This window comes from Rattus norvegicus, chromosome 4, assembly GCF_036323735.1.
Source record: "Rattus norvegicus strain BN/NHsdMcwi chromosome 4, GRCr8, whole genome shotgun sequence".
Lineage (NCBI taxonomy): Eukaryota > Metazoa > Chordata > Mammalia > Rodentia > Muridae > Rattus > Rattus norvegicus.
Genome location: NC_086022.1, coordinates 44,648,202 through 44,665,701, shown reverse-complemented (window position 1 = coordinate 44,665,701; position 17,500 = coordinate 44,648,202). Strand labels below are relative to the sequence as shown.

At 37.8% G+C, this 17,500-nt stretch overlaps 1 protein-coding gene across 9 annotated transcripts in view; it reads right to left on the bottom strand.

The window, feature by feature from the left end:
* Foxp2 (forkhead box P2) overlaps positions 1–17,500 on the bottom strand; it is a 577,853-nt gene that overhangs the window by 11,999 nt on the left and 548,354 nt on the right. For all 9 annotated transcript variants that reach the window (XM_063286479.1, XM_008762718.4, XM_063286477.1 and 6 more), the window contains 2 exons: positions 17,282–17,351; positions 16,350–16,513 (listed from right to left, as the gene is read on the bottom strand). In XM_063286479.1, coding sequence (XP_063142549.1) covers positions 16,350–16,513; positions 17,282–17,351 — 234 coding nt within the window. The remainder of the gene's footprint in view (positions 1–16,349; positions 16,514–17,281; positions 17,352–17,500) is intronic.

The window sequence follows — 17,500 nt, the reverse complement described above, 5'->3', positions numbered from 1 at the left end:
TGTGGGTTTTTTTTCTTGTTTCTTATTTCTTATCACATTTGTTGTTGTTATTGTTGTTGTTTTGTGAGAAAGATTGGAGGGTGAGAGAGAGAACATAAGGCTGAGGAAGTGGGGAGGGGGGAGGTAGGTATCTGGGAGGGGCTGGGGGAGAAAAAACATGGTCAAAATATATTGTATAAAAATTAGTTTTTAAAGTTTCAATTTTACTTTGTTTTGGAAATCAGTCAACATTACTAATATTTCCTTTTGCCAAAGTTAACTTAACAAAACTCTATTGAGTGTTTCTATATGATTTTTACTATGTATCTGAGAGCCAATAATCTAGAGTAGAGAGATACATAATAGAAAATCCCAGTTTTCCAGGAAAAAAGGTCCTAAGTAAAGCAGTAATTAACAGATACGGAAGTTCATATGTGGGAGAGGTTATTTTCCTCTGAGAATTATTCTAATAAATTAAAATACATACACATACCTGATGGAATTTGTTAAAGAGAAAAGAGCAAGGACATGTTAAGACATACATGGGGTAATTGCTTATAAACTCTTGCTTATCAAACTCCTCCTGGACTTGAGGTTTAGGCATTTATCATAGCACATTCCCCTAGTGATATGAAATGTATCTTCTGCTTCAGGAGTTCAATGCCCTATACACTAAACTTCAGTCCTTCGAAAACCTGGTAATAATAAAGAAGATTATACTTCAAAAATATAAATTATAACAGTTTAGAGCAACGAAGTACATAACATTTGAAACATTGAAGGTATACATTACTGAAAGTTATAAACACGCCAAAATTACAGCTGTTGGTCTACTGGTGTTCATTATTTCGCTTCTTAGACCTTAAACAAAGATTATTTAGTGGGTTTATTTATAACATGTTCAGGTAGAAGCATATTTGGTTTAGATGAAATACACCTCCATGTCATTGTTTTGCCTGTTACAGCCCAGTGTTTATCAGTTATCTGATTATTAGAAAGAAAGCACTAACCTTGGGTTAGAAGGGGAGATGTGTAGTAAAATCTACATTTGTAATAAATTTCATAGTGCTTCCAAACGATTGAAAATATGGCAAATACATGTAAGTGAATATTGTAGCAACTTCTACTTTGACTTTTTTCTCCATCTTTATTAAATCGGGTATTTCTTATTTACATTTCAATTGTTATTACCTTTCCGGGTTTCCAGGCAAACATCCCCCAACCCCTCCCCCTCCACTTCTATATGGGTGTTCCCCTCCCATCCTCCCTGATTACTGCCCTTCCCCCAACAATCCCATTCACTGGGGGTTCAGTCTTGGCAGGACCAAGGACTTCCCCTTCCACTGGTGCCCTTACTAGGATATTCATTGCTACCTATGAGGTCAGAATCCAGGGTCAGTCCATGTATAGTCTTTGGGTAGTGGCTTAGTCCCTGGAAGCTCTGGTTGGTTGTTGTTCATATGGGGTCTCAAGCCCCTTCAAGCTCTTTTAGTCCTTTCTCTGATTCCTTCAACGGGGTCCCGTTCTCAGTTCAGTGGTTTGCTGCTGGCATTCGCCTATGTATTTGCCATATTCTGGCTGTGTCTCTCAGGAGAGATTTACATCCGGTTCCTGTCAGCCTGCACTTCTTTGGTTCATCTATCTTATCTAGTTTGGTGGCTGTACATGTATGGGCCACATGTGGGGCAGGCTCCAAATGGGTTTTCCTTCAGCCTCTGTTCTAAACTTTGCCTCCCTATACCCTCCTAAGGGTATTCTTGTTCCCCTTTTAAAGAAGGAGTGAAGCATTCGAATTTTGGTGATCCTTCTTGATTTTCATGTGTTCTGTGCATCTAGGGTAATTCTAGCATTTGGGCTAAGAGCCACTTATCAATGAGTGCATACCACGTGTGGTTTTCTGTGATTGGGTTACCTCACTCAGGACGATATTTTCTAGTTCATTCCATATGCCTATGAATTTCATGAAGTCATGTTTTTGATAGCTGAGTAGTACTCCATTGTGTAGATGTACTTTGATTTTTAAAGTCAATTATTTATTCAGTTAATAATGGATATTTCTTCAAACTAGAACACAGTACTTTTTAAATGCTTTAAAATGATTCTGTCCATGAGGGAGAGACTTTGAGTTCAACTACTCCATTTTAGTTCACTATTTAGCAGTTACTATAAAAAAAATCGATTTAATTTTTTTGCATGAAGAGAGCATGATACCTCACAAATAATGTAATTTGTACTTGGGGGGATTACAAATATTTGAAACTTCTTTACATAATTGTATGGGGAGACTCAATTTCTGTTGGAAAGGTATAATACCTTTTATTATTTCAGAACAAAGTCAGAAAATAAAACTATCCAGTACTTCTAGCAGGTAAAATTAATCTCTTGTTATAATTTGAAAAAAAAAATAAGGCACTTGATAATGTATAAACGGGGAGGGGGAGAGACCGGAACAGTGATTTTTGCCCTCATAAGTTCATTTAAAACGTTATGTGTTTTTAAATTTATTTTATTCTCGGTGTGTTAGTGTTCTGCTCAAATGTATTTATGTACAGCACATGTGTGACTGGTTGGTCCTCACAGATTTCAGTAAAGGGAATTGGAATTGTGTGAATTGGCATAACGGATGGCCAGGAGCCACTACTTAAGTGCTGGGAATTGAACCCATGCCTTCTGAAAGAAAACGTTCTGAGCCATCTTTCCATGCCCAGTTTTTAAAACCATCCATTACACAGAGGAAATAAAGCACGCACTATTCAGTATGATATTGTTGCAGTTTGTTGCAGTTTGCTCTCCAACCCTAATCCGCCCGTACAAAGAAAACGCAACTCAATTAATATGAAAACAATCTAGCGTCTAGATTGGGCAGATTCACCCTACACTGTCCTATTCCTAGCTCCCAAATCCCTCATCCCTTGCACCTTTTATTTGCCAGGTCTCCAGCTTCTCCTTCTCCCACGACAACTCTCTCCTCGCTTCTTTCCTTTCTCCTCCCCTGACTCCTCCCCCTCCTGACTCCTCCCCCTCCTCACTCTTCCCCTCCTGACTCCTCCCCTCCTGACTCCTCCCCTCCTGACTCCTCCCCTCCTGACTACTCCCCTCTCCTGACTCCTCCCCTCCTGACTCCTCCCCTCCTGACTCCTCCCCTCTCGCTCCCGACTCCTCCCTCTGCCCAAATCTCGAGCTCTTGCCTTTATTTTACAAATTCAGAGAGAACTCCAAGGCAAACCACAACATTATACAAGAAACACAGTGATGGATGCCATAGAAAAGTGCTGAGGAAGCCAGGAGAGACTCTGAGACTGAAGTATAACTACTTCAGGATGTGGAGATCTTTTTGGATTGGCTGTGAAGTATTGGAGAATTGTCACACAGAGAAAAGAGAAAGGACAGAGTGGAAATGAAAAAAAATATGTAGAGGGGGGTCTTACATAAATTATCAACATGACAGGGAGGGCTGCTAATATAATAATTAAAAAGCTAGGAAATTAAAACAAGAGCAGACGGCGAAGAGCCTTCAGCTGCGCCACAGATCGTGTGTATTTCTGTGCTTTCAGGGGAAGGCTATTGATGATTAGGGAGTAGAGAAATGTTTTACAATTGTTTTGCACTGCATAAACAGAGTGGAGAACAGTGGGAGGAGGACTGACAGTTCAGAGCTTTCTAGTACAGTGTGATAAAGTTCTGAGGACCAGGGCAAACAGCACACTAAAAATGGTGGGAAGGAAGCAATTTAGGCTGTAGGTTGTGGAGTGGAAAGCTTTGCATTTCTTGGTTCTTAAATTTATATGTGTTTGAAAGGCTTCCTTCTACACTCCATCATGGGCACAGGGGAAGCTTATAATCAAACGTGATGCTGATGAATCACATCTATATGCATATATAGATGAATTACATATAAGTGGATATGCACACATATGCATATGCACACATATAACACACACACATTTTTCAAGGCTCAAGAAACTGTGGGTGTGACCTCAGAAGGCTTCAGGTTTACTAGAGAAGGTGACGGGTAACGAAGGTGAAATTTACGAGCCACAGTGACTCCAATGCTTGTGACAACAACAGTCACCATAATATTGACTCATGCTTTCTAGAAGCATTACTTATATCTAATTTTCAGACTGTGTTCTTATGACATTTTAAGGGGAAAGATTTTCAAATGAATTCTCTAAGAAAAGGGCATTCAATTTTGCTCTTTCTAGTAAAAAAACAGCCATGTTTCTATCGCATGGTAGCCAAAAACAGGAAACCAGTGTTTGCAGTTTAAAAATTAAACTTTAAGTACATTTACTATGTAAAAAATAAAATTGCATGCTTATGCAATTATACACACACATATGTATACACACATATATATTGTGAAGTAGTCGTTATTTTAAACAGATTTCTCTATTCAAATCGTTACCACGTTTTATGGCCAAAGCTTTTCCAAATCAATTCTGGTCCATTATCATCATTGACAGTCTTTGTCCGGAATGTAAATTCCTAAAGCATGCCTGTTAAGAAGTAGGTAGCCTACACTCTTGAGTGCCTCCTCTCCATATTTAAAAACAAAAAGTCTGTATCTTTATCATGATTTCGGAGATAACAGCTATAAATTCTGATGCCCGAACTTTGCTCCAATCTTTTATTACCCACGGCACTCCAGGTGGCCTGACCAGTGCTGGTGAGGATGAATGCTCAGAACGAGCCACGCACGGTTGAGTCACCGCTCTATTCTTCGCATTCATCAGTCAAAACTGAACTTAGTGCTTAAAATTGTGATTTATGTAGGCAAGTAACAGTCACAAATCAGTACATTCCAGAAAACTCAGTGTAAAAGCTGACTTGATGCTAACCTAAAATTTTGACTCTCTGGGCACACAAGCTCTCTTCATCCCTTGTTTTGATGTCTGTAACGACCTATACACTCAGGGAATGGAGATGCTCAGACCATTATGTTTCAGCACTAAGCTCATTTGTGCTTATTAAAAGAAAAATCAGCTTGTCTCATTTGAGGAATCCACAAACTAGCAGTTGATTTTAGTATTCTAGCGAATCGCTCACTCTTACAGTCACCCTCCATAAGTGCGTATTTCCAAACCACAGAGGACAAGTTACATTAATACACTGACTTGTTGCCTAAAGGAACGTGTTGCTTCTTTTGTTGTGAAAATTATAAGGACCTAAGGCATCAGTGAAGGTGGAAGAAATGTTAATATTTGCCTGCCCCCTAAAGCAGAGTGACATTACAAGAGGGAAGTTTATCTTTTGAGATTGTGGTCACATAGCCTAATCCCTAGAGGGATGTAAATTTTACTCACTATTCCCTTGTTCAAGACTATGGTAATGGTCCTATAAATTCTTCCTGGTTATCTTTTGAATGAGAAAGGCCTATGTGTAAAGTTTCTTAAGCTGAAATATTTTAAAGACATCTCAGTAAATGTAGGACAGACTAGAATCTTAGTAGTGCTTTCTCATTTCAAGTGATGTCAATATGATTAAGTATGGCTTGGATGTTTTGGTAAAAACATAATTAAATGGTGTATGAGAGACTCACATGGTGTGATACAATGTGAACGTGATTAAACCATGAAGCCTGGTATGAAAACTCAGTGGTGTAGGGTTTGCTTCTGAAGGTGTAAACTCTGAGGTCAATCCCCAGTACTACATACAATCACTACAATCAATCAATCAATCAATTAATCAATCAATCAACCAACCAATCAAGCTGTCTAGTTCTTTGTATGTAATGTGAACCTATGTGTATATGTACCATATGAAGCTGGTGATGAAATGTGAAGTCTTAAAATGTACGATATATATCAACAAATATAATGAAGAAAAATAATTTGAAGAAAAATGCAATTTATGACCCATATCTATAATGCAGAAGATTTCAGTAAAAATTAGATAAATCACGTACAAGACTAAATGTTACAAAAGACTGCAAATTTTTATGTGTTTTATATACTCATTGTAGATTATTTCTTTATAATCTTTATTCATATGCTCTCATTATTTGAGAACAGTTCAAATACATTTAACATATATCTCCTAAAAAAGGTACAGCACGCTCCTTTCTCACAGTTGTGTACTGTTATTGTATATTTAAAAGTATACTCTGAAGCTACATTAAACCTTTATTTGTACTAAATGTAACTTGAATACTTCCCCCATGTAGGATATAAAACTTCAAAGGAAAAAGTTTAGAGTTATACAAGTCATCCCTGCCCTTCCTTTAGAGTTGTGACCTAACTAGTGAATAGTATTTAAACATATGAGAATAGATTCTCTACAGACACATGACGAACATCGATTCCATAGGTTCTGCCTATTTCATAAAACTGCATCCCAAATTTCAGTTAACAGAAACCTCAAGAGCAAGATGGGAGTTTACCTTAAATAACTACATTTATTCCTCAGTAGAGTCCAGGCTGTTAAATGAATAAGAATCACCACTTGATACTTAGGCTACTAACATAAACAATGTATACAATTTTCAATCTGTCTATTTTATATTTGTTTTAATACGTTTTGTTCCAACTAGCTCTATTTGCCAATGGCAAAACACTCTCACTTTCAATGTAAATGTTTTGAATATATAACATTCTAAAATACAAATACAGACTTCTTGGAGATAGATTTAATTTCATGAGACCCATTGTTTCTATTGCTTCTTTTCAATAGATAATTTCTATTGAATTGATTGTAAATGTGTAAAAATTGCAAGTTTAGTTATCTCCATTTATATTTGGAAATGACAACACCTGTTTAGAAAAACCTGTTGCTTTCTTGTTGAGGAAACAGAACTTACCTACTGTATTATAGAAATAAACTGTTTAAGTAAAACCAAAATTCAAATAAAATATTTACTCTTTTACAAAAGAGAGGAAACCACTTGATTAATTCTTAGGAAATGAGAGCTGCTCAGGTTAACATCAGTAAACTTACATTTCTGGCTGTAAAATATTTATGCCATTCTATGTAAGACTTTGTCCTTTCAAAGGACGATCCAGGTTTTGTCAGTAACAAGTAAACTATTACAGTATACATTTAATTTTTCAATGCAGATGGATGAATGACAATAATAGTACAACAGCCAGGAATAAAGTTCTCAAATCTTTATTAATATATTTCATTTTGCAACTTATGCCATCTATGTTTTTATAGATTAAGAGTCTACCTGATATCTAATACCTGCAGATTAGATTAATCATTATTGTTATATGACTAACTTGCCTATAACTACTTCCTCTAGGACAAAACATACCAGTCCTACAGGCGCAAAATTCCTTCTTCTTTCCTCTTGATGAAGATGAAAATATTCCTTCTTGAAAGAAATGTGTGACCAAGAAGAAGTGACAGAAATTGGAATGAACCAGTTTTTCTCCATCTCATGTATACCATAAGTATGTCAGGTATACGTAACCTTTGCCAGGATATAAGGAGAAATACCCTACTAATTCTCAACATCTGCTAAACATAAACAAGTAAAGTTTATTTTTAAATTTAAAGCCGAGATCTAACTTTAATACTAGCATACTTAATAAACCACTTTCTGTCTTTAACAATGTGGGCATTGTAGTAGTTGATTGCAAAGTTCTGTTATTTTTTTCAGATAGTTATTTTGTTTCCCCTCTAAGACATATTTCAACTGTTAATGATGTAGTTTATAATTCTAGCCTACATCTCAAATAGTCCTGACTTCAAGATGTATCTACCAATTCCATTACAGTCAACAGACATCCTAAGAAATGAAACAACAACAACGAAAACCAGTCCAGCTTAAAGATATAAAACAGAAATTTGCAATCACAAGCATATGTCTCACAATTTCTCTAAGACTTCCTGAAATAAAACCTAGCTTAGATCTTAACACTTAGCATCTAGTCCTGCCTTGCTGCTGTCCCAACTCCACGGAAGCTCCCTCTCTAAAATCTGTTTGGTTTTATTTTTTGGACAAAACTTCAGTCTGCAACATCAGGATGCATGGGTTGATGGAACATCTGTACCAGTTTCTGTTTAATTTAACTGGTCTTCTTGGATTCTGAATTGTTTTTGCTTTTTTTTTCTTGGATTTTTTTTATTTATATTTCAAATGTCATTCCCTTTTCTCCACCCAACCACCCAGCCATTCTTGTCTTCCTGCCTCCCCGCCCTTATATTCCCCTACAATGGGGAGTCCCGCCTTGGCAGAACCAAGGGCTTCTCCTCCCTTTGGTGCCCAACAAGGCCATCCTCTGCTACATATGCAGCTGGAGCCATGGGTCTGTCCATGTATAGTCTTTGCATGGTAGTTTAGTCCCTGGGAGCTCTGTTTAGTTGGTATTATTGTTCTTATGGGGTTACGAACCCCTTCAGCTCCTTCAATCCTTTCTCTAACTTAAAGATCTCAATCTCACAGTCTTACAGTTGGACATAGGGCTCTGACTACTCCACTCATAGGTGGATTGTTTGTTCGCCCTGTCTGTCCCTTATTTTTCCCACTGTCAGTCTGCCTGAGTGAAAATGTTCTCCCTGTCAGTTGGCTCTTAGTAAAGTTGGCACCTAGAATATCTTTGTAGGCTCTGATTTCCAGTCAGACTTCACATGGTTCATGCTATTAGGTCTATCTATTCTTTGAGACCAGCTGCTCTGGTGGACCTAAACCCTTGCTCAGACTAAATCTCTGAGTTGACTCAAACTTCAGTTGTCTCCTAACCATGTCATCATACTATGTATAAAACATGAGAATGGAAGAGAAAATAAAAACAATGTTGATTTTTTTTTTGTGAACCTAGTGCATCTTCTATTTCTCTGATTTGTTGATTACAAAAGGATTATGGCTTTTATGCTGCAACATAAACTTATGAGCAGTAAGAGAATAAATACAGTGTAACCCCCTCCCCCCTTTTTTACAGTATAAACCTTAATGGTCTATTCTTTTTGTCTTTTAAAGGTTTAGCTGTTATTCCAAAGGTGAAGATCTAAGAAGCATTCATCTTCACTAATGATGTTAAATTATTTGATTAGTTGTGGCATATATATTATATTTATGTCTATCTATCTATCTATCTATCTATCTATCTATCTATCTATCTCTCACCCTCTCTGTCATCTACCCATTAATTAGTTCTATCCTAATAACAGCTACTGCTTATGGAATGCAGCATCCCTGTGCTTCCAATTGATTTTATTCACATTGAAATATTATTAATAATTTACAAAAGTCATAAATTTTAATCTGTTTCAAAGGAGTTGAATATTTCTACTTCCTAATTCTTTTGTCAAAGCTAAAATTTAAAAATTTGGGTGGAGTGGATAGGTAGACTCTTTACTCTCTTCTGTTGTCTAGAAGTATGAAAAATATAATATCCAAGCAATATTTGCTCTTTAACCATTTAGAGAAGGATTCTTTGACCCTCAGAGACAGAAAATTTCTATGGCTCTCCAAACAGAGAAAAAGGAGATGTGTCTTCTAACAAATACCGTCTTTAGATATGAAACAGACTCAGTAAGCGACAGTACGGTCAGCTAAAGTGGTCTGACACACTTTGCCTAAATTGTAGGATTTCACACCATGGATGTCAGATAGCATCTGTAAAGTTCTATAAAAACCTTCAAAACCCTATAGGAACCCACAAATTTCCACAATTGGCACGCTGGGGATATCATACATTTTAGCAGAAGATGCTGTACCCTCTGGTAGGATCGTTTTATTAAGAGGAACTAGAATGAGTTGTAAGTACCACATACAGGGCCTGGAATAATGTCAAAAAGAACGGGAGCTACTGATCCATACTTGCAGCCCTCGACAAAGGAAATGAGATGATAAAGAGCTGGCTTCATCATGAGCGCCGCACAATCATTTCAGAGGGAGATCTCAAAGCTAACTAGCAAAGTTAATGAAAAAGTTTAGACATTAAATGAAAATGGAATTAAATCAGAACAAAAATTAGAAGAGGCCAAGAAAGGTTAGGGGTTAAAAACTAAAGATGATGGGAATGGTGCTAATGAGAAAATCTGCGACAACACAAGGGGAGCCAAGAAGGACCTGTTAGTTCAGAACGTAACAAAAGGCCCCAAACAGCACAAAATAATATTGCTTTCACCAGAGTGAAAACAATGAGAGAGCATGCCATGGGCTCAGATTATCAGTCGCTTTCGACTGATTTCCTCAAATGAAGAGCCATACCACTTTCATATGCTTTTGTCCAGAGAGAGAGAGAGAGAGAGAGAGAGAGAGAGAGAGAGAGTCAGAGAGACAGAGAGACAGAGACAGAGACACAGAGACAGAGACAGAGACAGAGAGAGAGAGGTAACATCTGTGGAAATTTTATATAAAATATCACCAACATGTGCCTACGGACAGTAATTTAAAATTTAAGGAAAGGAATAAGAATGGGGGGAGGGTCAAAGGGAATGTTACATATTCAAATCTCATGCTTTGTGATGACTCATGGTGTAGAGATTCAACACCATATTAGAAAATTGGGGCTGGCTGAACCCTTTTAGCTATCTTTGTGACAAACTGTTACGCATACGTGAGGAGAACATATAATGCATTGGTGTGCTTTTACAACTTCTTGAAGCTCTCCAGGAGCCACAAATGCTGCCAAGATGGGAAAGATATGTGTGATTCAGGAACTTTGGAGGTACACAGAATACATACTGGTTACAGAGGTAAATATGACCTCATTGCAATCTTCTATAAACACATACTCCTTTTATACAACATACATTTCTTTACTGCCAAAGTTTATCTTCTAAAGATACAACCAATATGGATTGTTTTTAGATTTATTTATTTAACTTATATAAGTACACTGTAGCTATCTTCAGACACACTAGAAGAGGACATCAGAACTCATTACAGATGGTTGTGAGCCACCATGTGGTTGCTGGGAATTGAACTCAGGACCTCTGGAAGAGTAGTCAGTGCTCTTAACCACTGAGCCATCCCTCCAGCCCCTACCAATATGTTTTATAATGCAGCATATTAGTGTTCATTATGGTATATTATAAGCTCTCAGACTTGAGGCATTTTCTCCCATAAGAGGAGGAAACTAATGATCATTTGCAACCAAGGTCAAATATTTAGTAAGAACTTTTAAATGGCAGGAAAGCAGGGGCCTTGAGAATTAACATGTTAGAAATTCACCAGTAGGAAATAGTAATCCAAAAGAGAGCCCCCAGGAGAATGGGCAACTTGTGCATCAATACCAAGCCAGCTTTAGGAAGGATATTCACTTTGATCTTCTGGTATAGGGTGGGAAAATATTACAGTGAGGATCTCATTTAAGATTGCACAAGAGAAGGTGAATCTGAGCGAACACTTAAAGAATGAGGAGCAATAATGGCTGAATAGAGGAGAAACAAGGGGCTGTGCTAGTTCTTGTCATTTCATCATTAAACATCAATTGTTTACCACAGATTGGAAAAAAATAACCTTGGGATTCATCTTTCAATCCTGATCTAAATATTTTCTTCTCTTTTGTGTTTAACACATATGAGAAGGCAGTAAGTTTAAATTATATCTGGGTAAACACAGCATCAACCTAACTGAAGGGCAGAGGAGACAGCTCAGTTGGTGAAGTGTTGGGTGCACACGCATGATGCTCTGAGTTTATTTCTCCAACCACTTAGTATTCATAAAGAGAAATATTAGAGCTACTTATTGGCCAAGTAAATTAGGTTTTCCTTCTGCAGGGATCTAGCCAAATCATGGGTGTTGTTGTTGAAGGCATTACTTTGTAGAGCTAAACTGTTTGCATTGAACTGGCCACCGTGTCTAAAATACACTGTACATTATTAAGAAACTTGGTGTTAACGTGGAGATATCTGCAGAAAGAGCATGCGTGTCCCAGCGTACCCAGGTGCCATAGTATTCGTTCAAGGAATGGTACGAGGAACCAGCATTTTGGAACCAAGAAAATGAAGTTAGACTCTGACAGAAATACTAATCGGGAAAGCCTCTTGGGCAATAGGATCATTATGATAAGGAGAGGTAGATTTATGTAAGAGAAACCTGGCACAAGGTAAAGAAAGGGCAGGCAAATTCATGGTTTCAAATAAACGAAATGGATTTCTTTTAGGGGTGTGGGGAGCTTGTCTTTACACAAATAAAATTTTGTAAGGGAAGGACAGTTAGAAGAGTGGAATGTCTGGGTTGGTTCTGATGTTAAGGTCTTGTTTCCCAATTGGTTCTTGACCCATCAATAAAGACACCAGCGACCAATGACTGAGGAGGGAGGATGCAGGCAGAACCGGGAAAGCAGGGAAAGAAGAAGCTGGAGTAGGAGATAAAGTCAACCAGTTGTGAGAGTTTTCGGTTTTGAGTGGCCAATGGCACTCTCTCCGATTATGTCTGGGGTGGCAGGAGGGTTTTAGCAGTGCCCTGGGGAATAAATGGGGAAACCTGCATCTTTGACCTGCCTACCTTTGTTCCTTTATTCTAATGATGCATATCTCCACCGTCCTCAAGTACACATTCACATTCAGCCACATCACTATTATGCAAATGATTAAAAATCTTAACCACCTAAGCATTTCTGCTGTTTTTATCACCCCCACAGAATCTGACGACGATTAATTTCTTACACTCCACAAGCAAAATTATGAAGTCATCACTTTCCCTTCCTAGCCTGCCTTCTACTTTGCCCTGATTTTACTGTAGTTTACTGAGTTTTTCTCAGTTTCGTCTTAGAATACAGTCAGGTGCCTTTTCCCATCTTTATTTTAAAACACATATTGGATTAATTCATTGTTTTTCATGCCTTAAGGCAGATACGATAGCTACTATAGCTGACAAAAATGAATGCAGTTAAGACATAGTACACGTGGTGTGAGTTCGGCGACTTTGCCTCTTAAAGCAGAACACACTGACTGTACCAAACCCAGAGCCCTAGCCCTGAACAAGCTCCACACCGGTGAACAAACTCCACGTCTTGCTACTTAAGTCGCTTACGAGTCTGGTCGCATCCTCATCTATTCTAAACTCTGCATTTACTTCCGGGTTCTAAACCCCTGTCTAACAATTCTCCCTGGTTTAAAGCACATGAGTTACTAATTGTAGGTTGATATTCTCTTCGTTAGAGTTATTCACTACCCACAACTTCGGTTAACATTTTCTTTGCTTCTAATCTTGACTGCACTGAATCTGAGTAAAGAGCTCCATTCAGTAAATTCCTGTTTCCCTGCCTCATTGTTAATGGGCAGCTTACCTCCTGGATTATAAGAAAGGAGTAAGAGGATAGAAAGATAGTTTTGCCAAGCTATATGAACTTTTGAAGTGGACAGAAAGTATTAAAACCGAAAAATGTGTTTTGTATTGATTTGATTCTCACTTAAGTTTGCAATGAGATATTAAATCTTCACCTGAGTTCCTATCAATCAGTACCTTGGTAAATCTACAGCACAAGAAGCTTCATTATCTCCCAGGCACTCTGTAGTTGCATAAATCTTATGTAGTAGGTATTATAGAAAACATAGAAAGAAAAAAACCAAGGGGGGAAAACTTGTCCACCCTCCATTGGGTACTGAATGCTGAATCAGGTCCAGTGAATGCTGAGTGCTGGACCACTAACAATCTAACACATTTGGGCTGAACTGTCTCTCTTTCATATTAACATCGACTTAACTAACCCATTGAAAACAACATGTAGCATGAATTCACGTAAAAACACAAAAATACTACATTTGTTTCATAAGACAGGACTTTCATTTCCATCCAATCCCCAAGTTTTCTGAACTATATTCAGGTAGAGGCAAACGAGTTTTAATTGATAGATCCATGCCAATAATTTCACTCTGCTTTGCTTCTTGATAAATACAAGATGCTTACAATTCCTTCCAAATAAGCATCTCGGAAGGGTAAAGCTGAGGACAGGACTCAGAGTGCTCAGGTGATATCTACAGGAAGTTAATGGAGCAGCACAAAGAGAGGAGAAGTATCAGCGTTGACTCGATATTTCGCGGGATAATTACAAACTTGATTTTCATTTATATTACTCAGGAAAAGACAAGTTATGGGGTTCTTCTAATTTTTTATCTTTTTCTGAAACATATTTCCTACAAAGAAAGGAAGGCTTTTCTTTCGTCTATGGAAAATAAACACAGGTACGTGTGTGTGTGTGTGTGTGTGTGTGTGTGTGTGTGTGTATGTGTGTGTGTATGTGTGTGTGTATGTGTGTGTGTATGTGTGTGTGTATGTGTGTGTATGTGTGTGTGTATGTGTGTGTGTATGTGTGTGTGTGTATGTATGTTGTTTCATGTCAATATAACATACATAACTGAGTAGTTTTTTATATAAATTGATAATGGTACTCCACCAGGTAATAAATATATTTTAATATTGCTTTTGGCATTCTACTATTTCTTTTAGATATTTCATTAATAACTTTAACAATAAACTAAATGATCAGAGCTACCAACCATCAAGTGAGAAATACCATGAGCCTAACGAAGCCATTATTTAGTCCAATTATTATTTCAGGTTCCAAAATACAATGTTTAATAAACTATTTTATTAAGTCATTAATTTTTTATTTTAGTCATCTTAGCACTGGACAATTAAACTTGTGAAAATTACTTCCTTCCGCATCTTCTTGCACGTGGTTTGCACCGGTCTCCATATTCTGCATCGGAGCAAGAAAAGGAGAATCCACAGTCCACATACTGCTTTTACGCCTTTCATCTGGCTCCCCTTTTTAAGTGGAGAAAAGCAGGATCTAACTCTTGTTGGGTGTTTCAGGATGAATTCTTTTAGCATTTGCATAGGGAGTGAGCATTAGCACAGTCAGGAGAGCAACTGAAAGGAAAAGCCTCCAGCTACCACTCTCTGGCTGACGGGGTGATGGTGCAGATGTAAAACCTTCTGTCTCCTTGCTCTTTTTCCTTCCTTAGCGTGTGCCTAGTCTCCAGAGCATATATTTATGTTCTTTTTACTTGGAGTTTTATCACTTCTTTTGTATTATTTAACACAACTAAAGACACTTCCAAAAGACAGATTTCTCCGTTCTGGAAAAGTAATGGCTTGGAATCTGAAGAAACACATTAATGACTGCACCGTGGTTTTGCAAAGGTGATAGACTGAAAGTACCAGACATCGATGAGGCCTACGATCTCAAAGACGGTCAGATGTCAAACAGTGGACGGTATTTTAAAAGTCAACAGAGTAATAATTTGTGAAAGGTCTAATGGAAATGGGCAGATAGCAGGGTTAGCTATCTCTCTCAGGCCTTTGACTAAATTCCCAGGGAGGGGGAGAAAGAGTCCCGTATGTTTACATATGCTCATAATTCCAGCAGCTGGTGGGAGGCTGAGGCAGGAGGACGTATGAGAAGTCTGAGTGTGTGTTGCAAGAGTCTGAGTCTGGGTTGCGAAATGAGACACCATCTCAGAAGCAACAAAGGATCAAAGAGCACCACAAAGAATAAAATACACAAATGAAGACAAGGAGTAATCTTGTATCTCTATGTGAAGTTAAGCAGCTTGCAGACTAAGTCAGAGAACAGCTGTAGCATCTGAACGCCATCCTAACTGCTAAGAAGCACACGTACTTCATCACTCAGCTACAATTATTTCTCCAGGAATTCTCATCTCTCCAAGGGTCAGTACATTTTAGTAAACAAGAAACTGATACGCCTGACACAACTGAATAGGACCTGGCATTTTTGAAGTGTCATAAACTTTTCTGAAATCCACAATACATCAATTTTTAATACTCCTACTCTCTCAGCTCCATTAAAAAGATGGTAGGGGAAAGATTTTAGAGTAATTAATGATATAGTTAGCTGCTAAATATTAATAGGAATCGTAGTCTTGCATAAAATATAACATATAAACCTTGCCAATACAGAAGCACCAGTAATTAAACTTGAATATGTAATTACACTGATTTATAAGACAGGCACAAAGTTACACTTTACCAGCTTCTATGTAAACTGTGGGTAACAGTTAAACTTTGCATTTTACGGTTTATAAAAATGGGCAATGTCTTGACTACAGTTCATAAATGGCTTAGAGTCCTGCAACAGTAGTAAAAATTATGACAACTTACCCTATCATGATTATTATTATTAAGCCATACAAACCAAACTGTGAGAATGCCTTGGAAGATGGAAATTCATCAGAGACAATACTTAATGCCCAACAGGACTTGAGTAGTACTAAGAATTTGTAGAAAGCTACCAATACTTGCCATATGGCACTTGGGATAATGTCTAAGATGTATTAGCAACAATTTTGATACACTTTACATATTGTGGACACAGTATAATTCAACTCCATTTAAACCTGTATGTTTTTACTTAAACCCCCATAATAAACTCCAAGGGAAAAAAATCAAAATCAGAAGCATAAGAATATATTTTCATCCCTTTCGGGAATTTGTTAACCACACTTACATGTGTGGCTGAGGTGAGCAGCCCGGACTGCTGTTCCCATTGCTGTCGATGTGGTCCAGGGAACCATTGAGGTCTTCGTGGACGGCCTGCAGGAGGCCACTGGAGGCGTTATTGATCAGTCCAGGGTTACTTAGCAAAGGCAAACTGCTCTCTGCCAAGGCAGCCTATTGGAATGGACAAGGAGCAAGACAGCTTTTAACATGCCCGCCCTTTAAAGTCACTGCAACCGCACACATCTCCTTTTACAGGATGCACATGGCATCGTAGATATTTTAGAAGTACTTAAATAAAATGTATGGAAAGACAATAATTCCTAACTGGCCACTTGCAGGCGAGAGAGCAAGGGCATTAGCGTGATGTGAGCAGATAAACAATAGCTCCCACAGCAAACTTTCCCAGTCATGTTAACCTTTCGCATAATGAAATGTTGAATCCTCACGCGTTCAGAAATACTCCAGGATAATATAAGCAGTTGCTCTGCTTTTTTAAAAAATGACCAGAACTTAACTCAAAATAAAGAAGTCCTGACATTTGCCTCCTCTGCATAAAAATTATATATTATAATTAAACTTTAAAGTTTTTGCCACAAGCACCATGTTCCCCAACACTATGATGTGAAATCATTTATGACAGCCTGGATAAATATTAATGCATAGCCACATGCATTTGCAAACGCTTCTATCAATCTAGCATTTGCAGGAAAGCCGAGTGTTCCAGATTTTGCCACAGGGTGTCCTTCTTGCTTCTTCACATCAAAAGTAGCTTGAATGAGAAGCAGTGCCTTCCATAGTACTAGGTACTACAACTTCCTTGGATGAGAAACCAACTATTAAGAACAATCATAACCTCACCTAAATAAAAATCATGCCAAAAGTAAAGTGCCCAGACGTCCAACCAGGACAACAATGGAAACGTGCATTAAATGACAGTACCTGCAGACTGGCATTAAGGGCTGCTCCATAGCCCAAACTTGTGGGGATGTTTTTTACTAAAGTTGGACTTCTGGAAGAAAAAAAAAATACGTAAGACTTAAAATTAAAATTCGAAAGATGTGGATATAAGATACACAAACTTCTACATACTTTATATAGCAACTTGGTTCACAAATTCCAACAAACCGAACAAAATCAGACAGAAAAAAAAAACTTTAG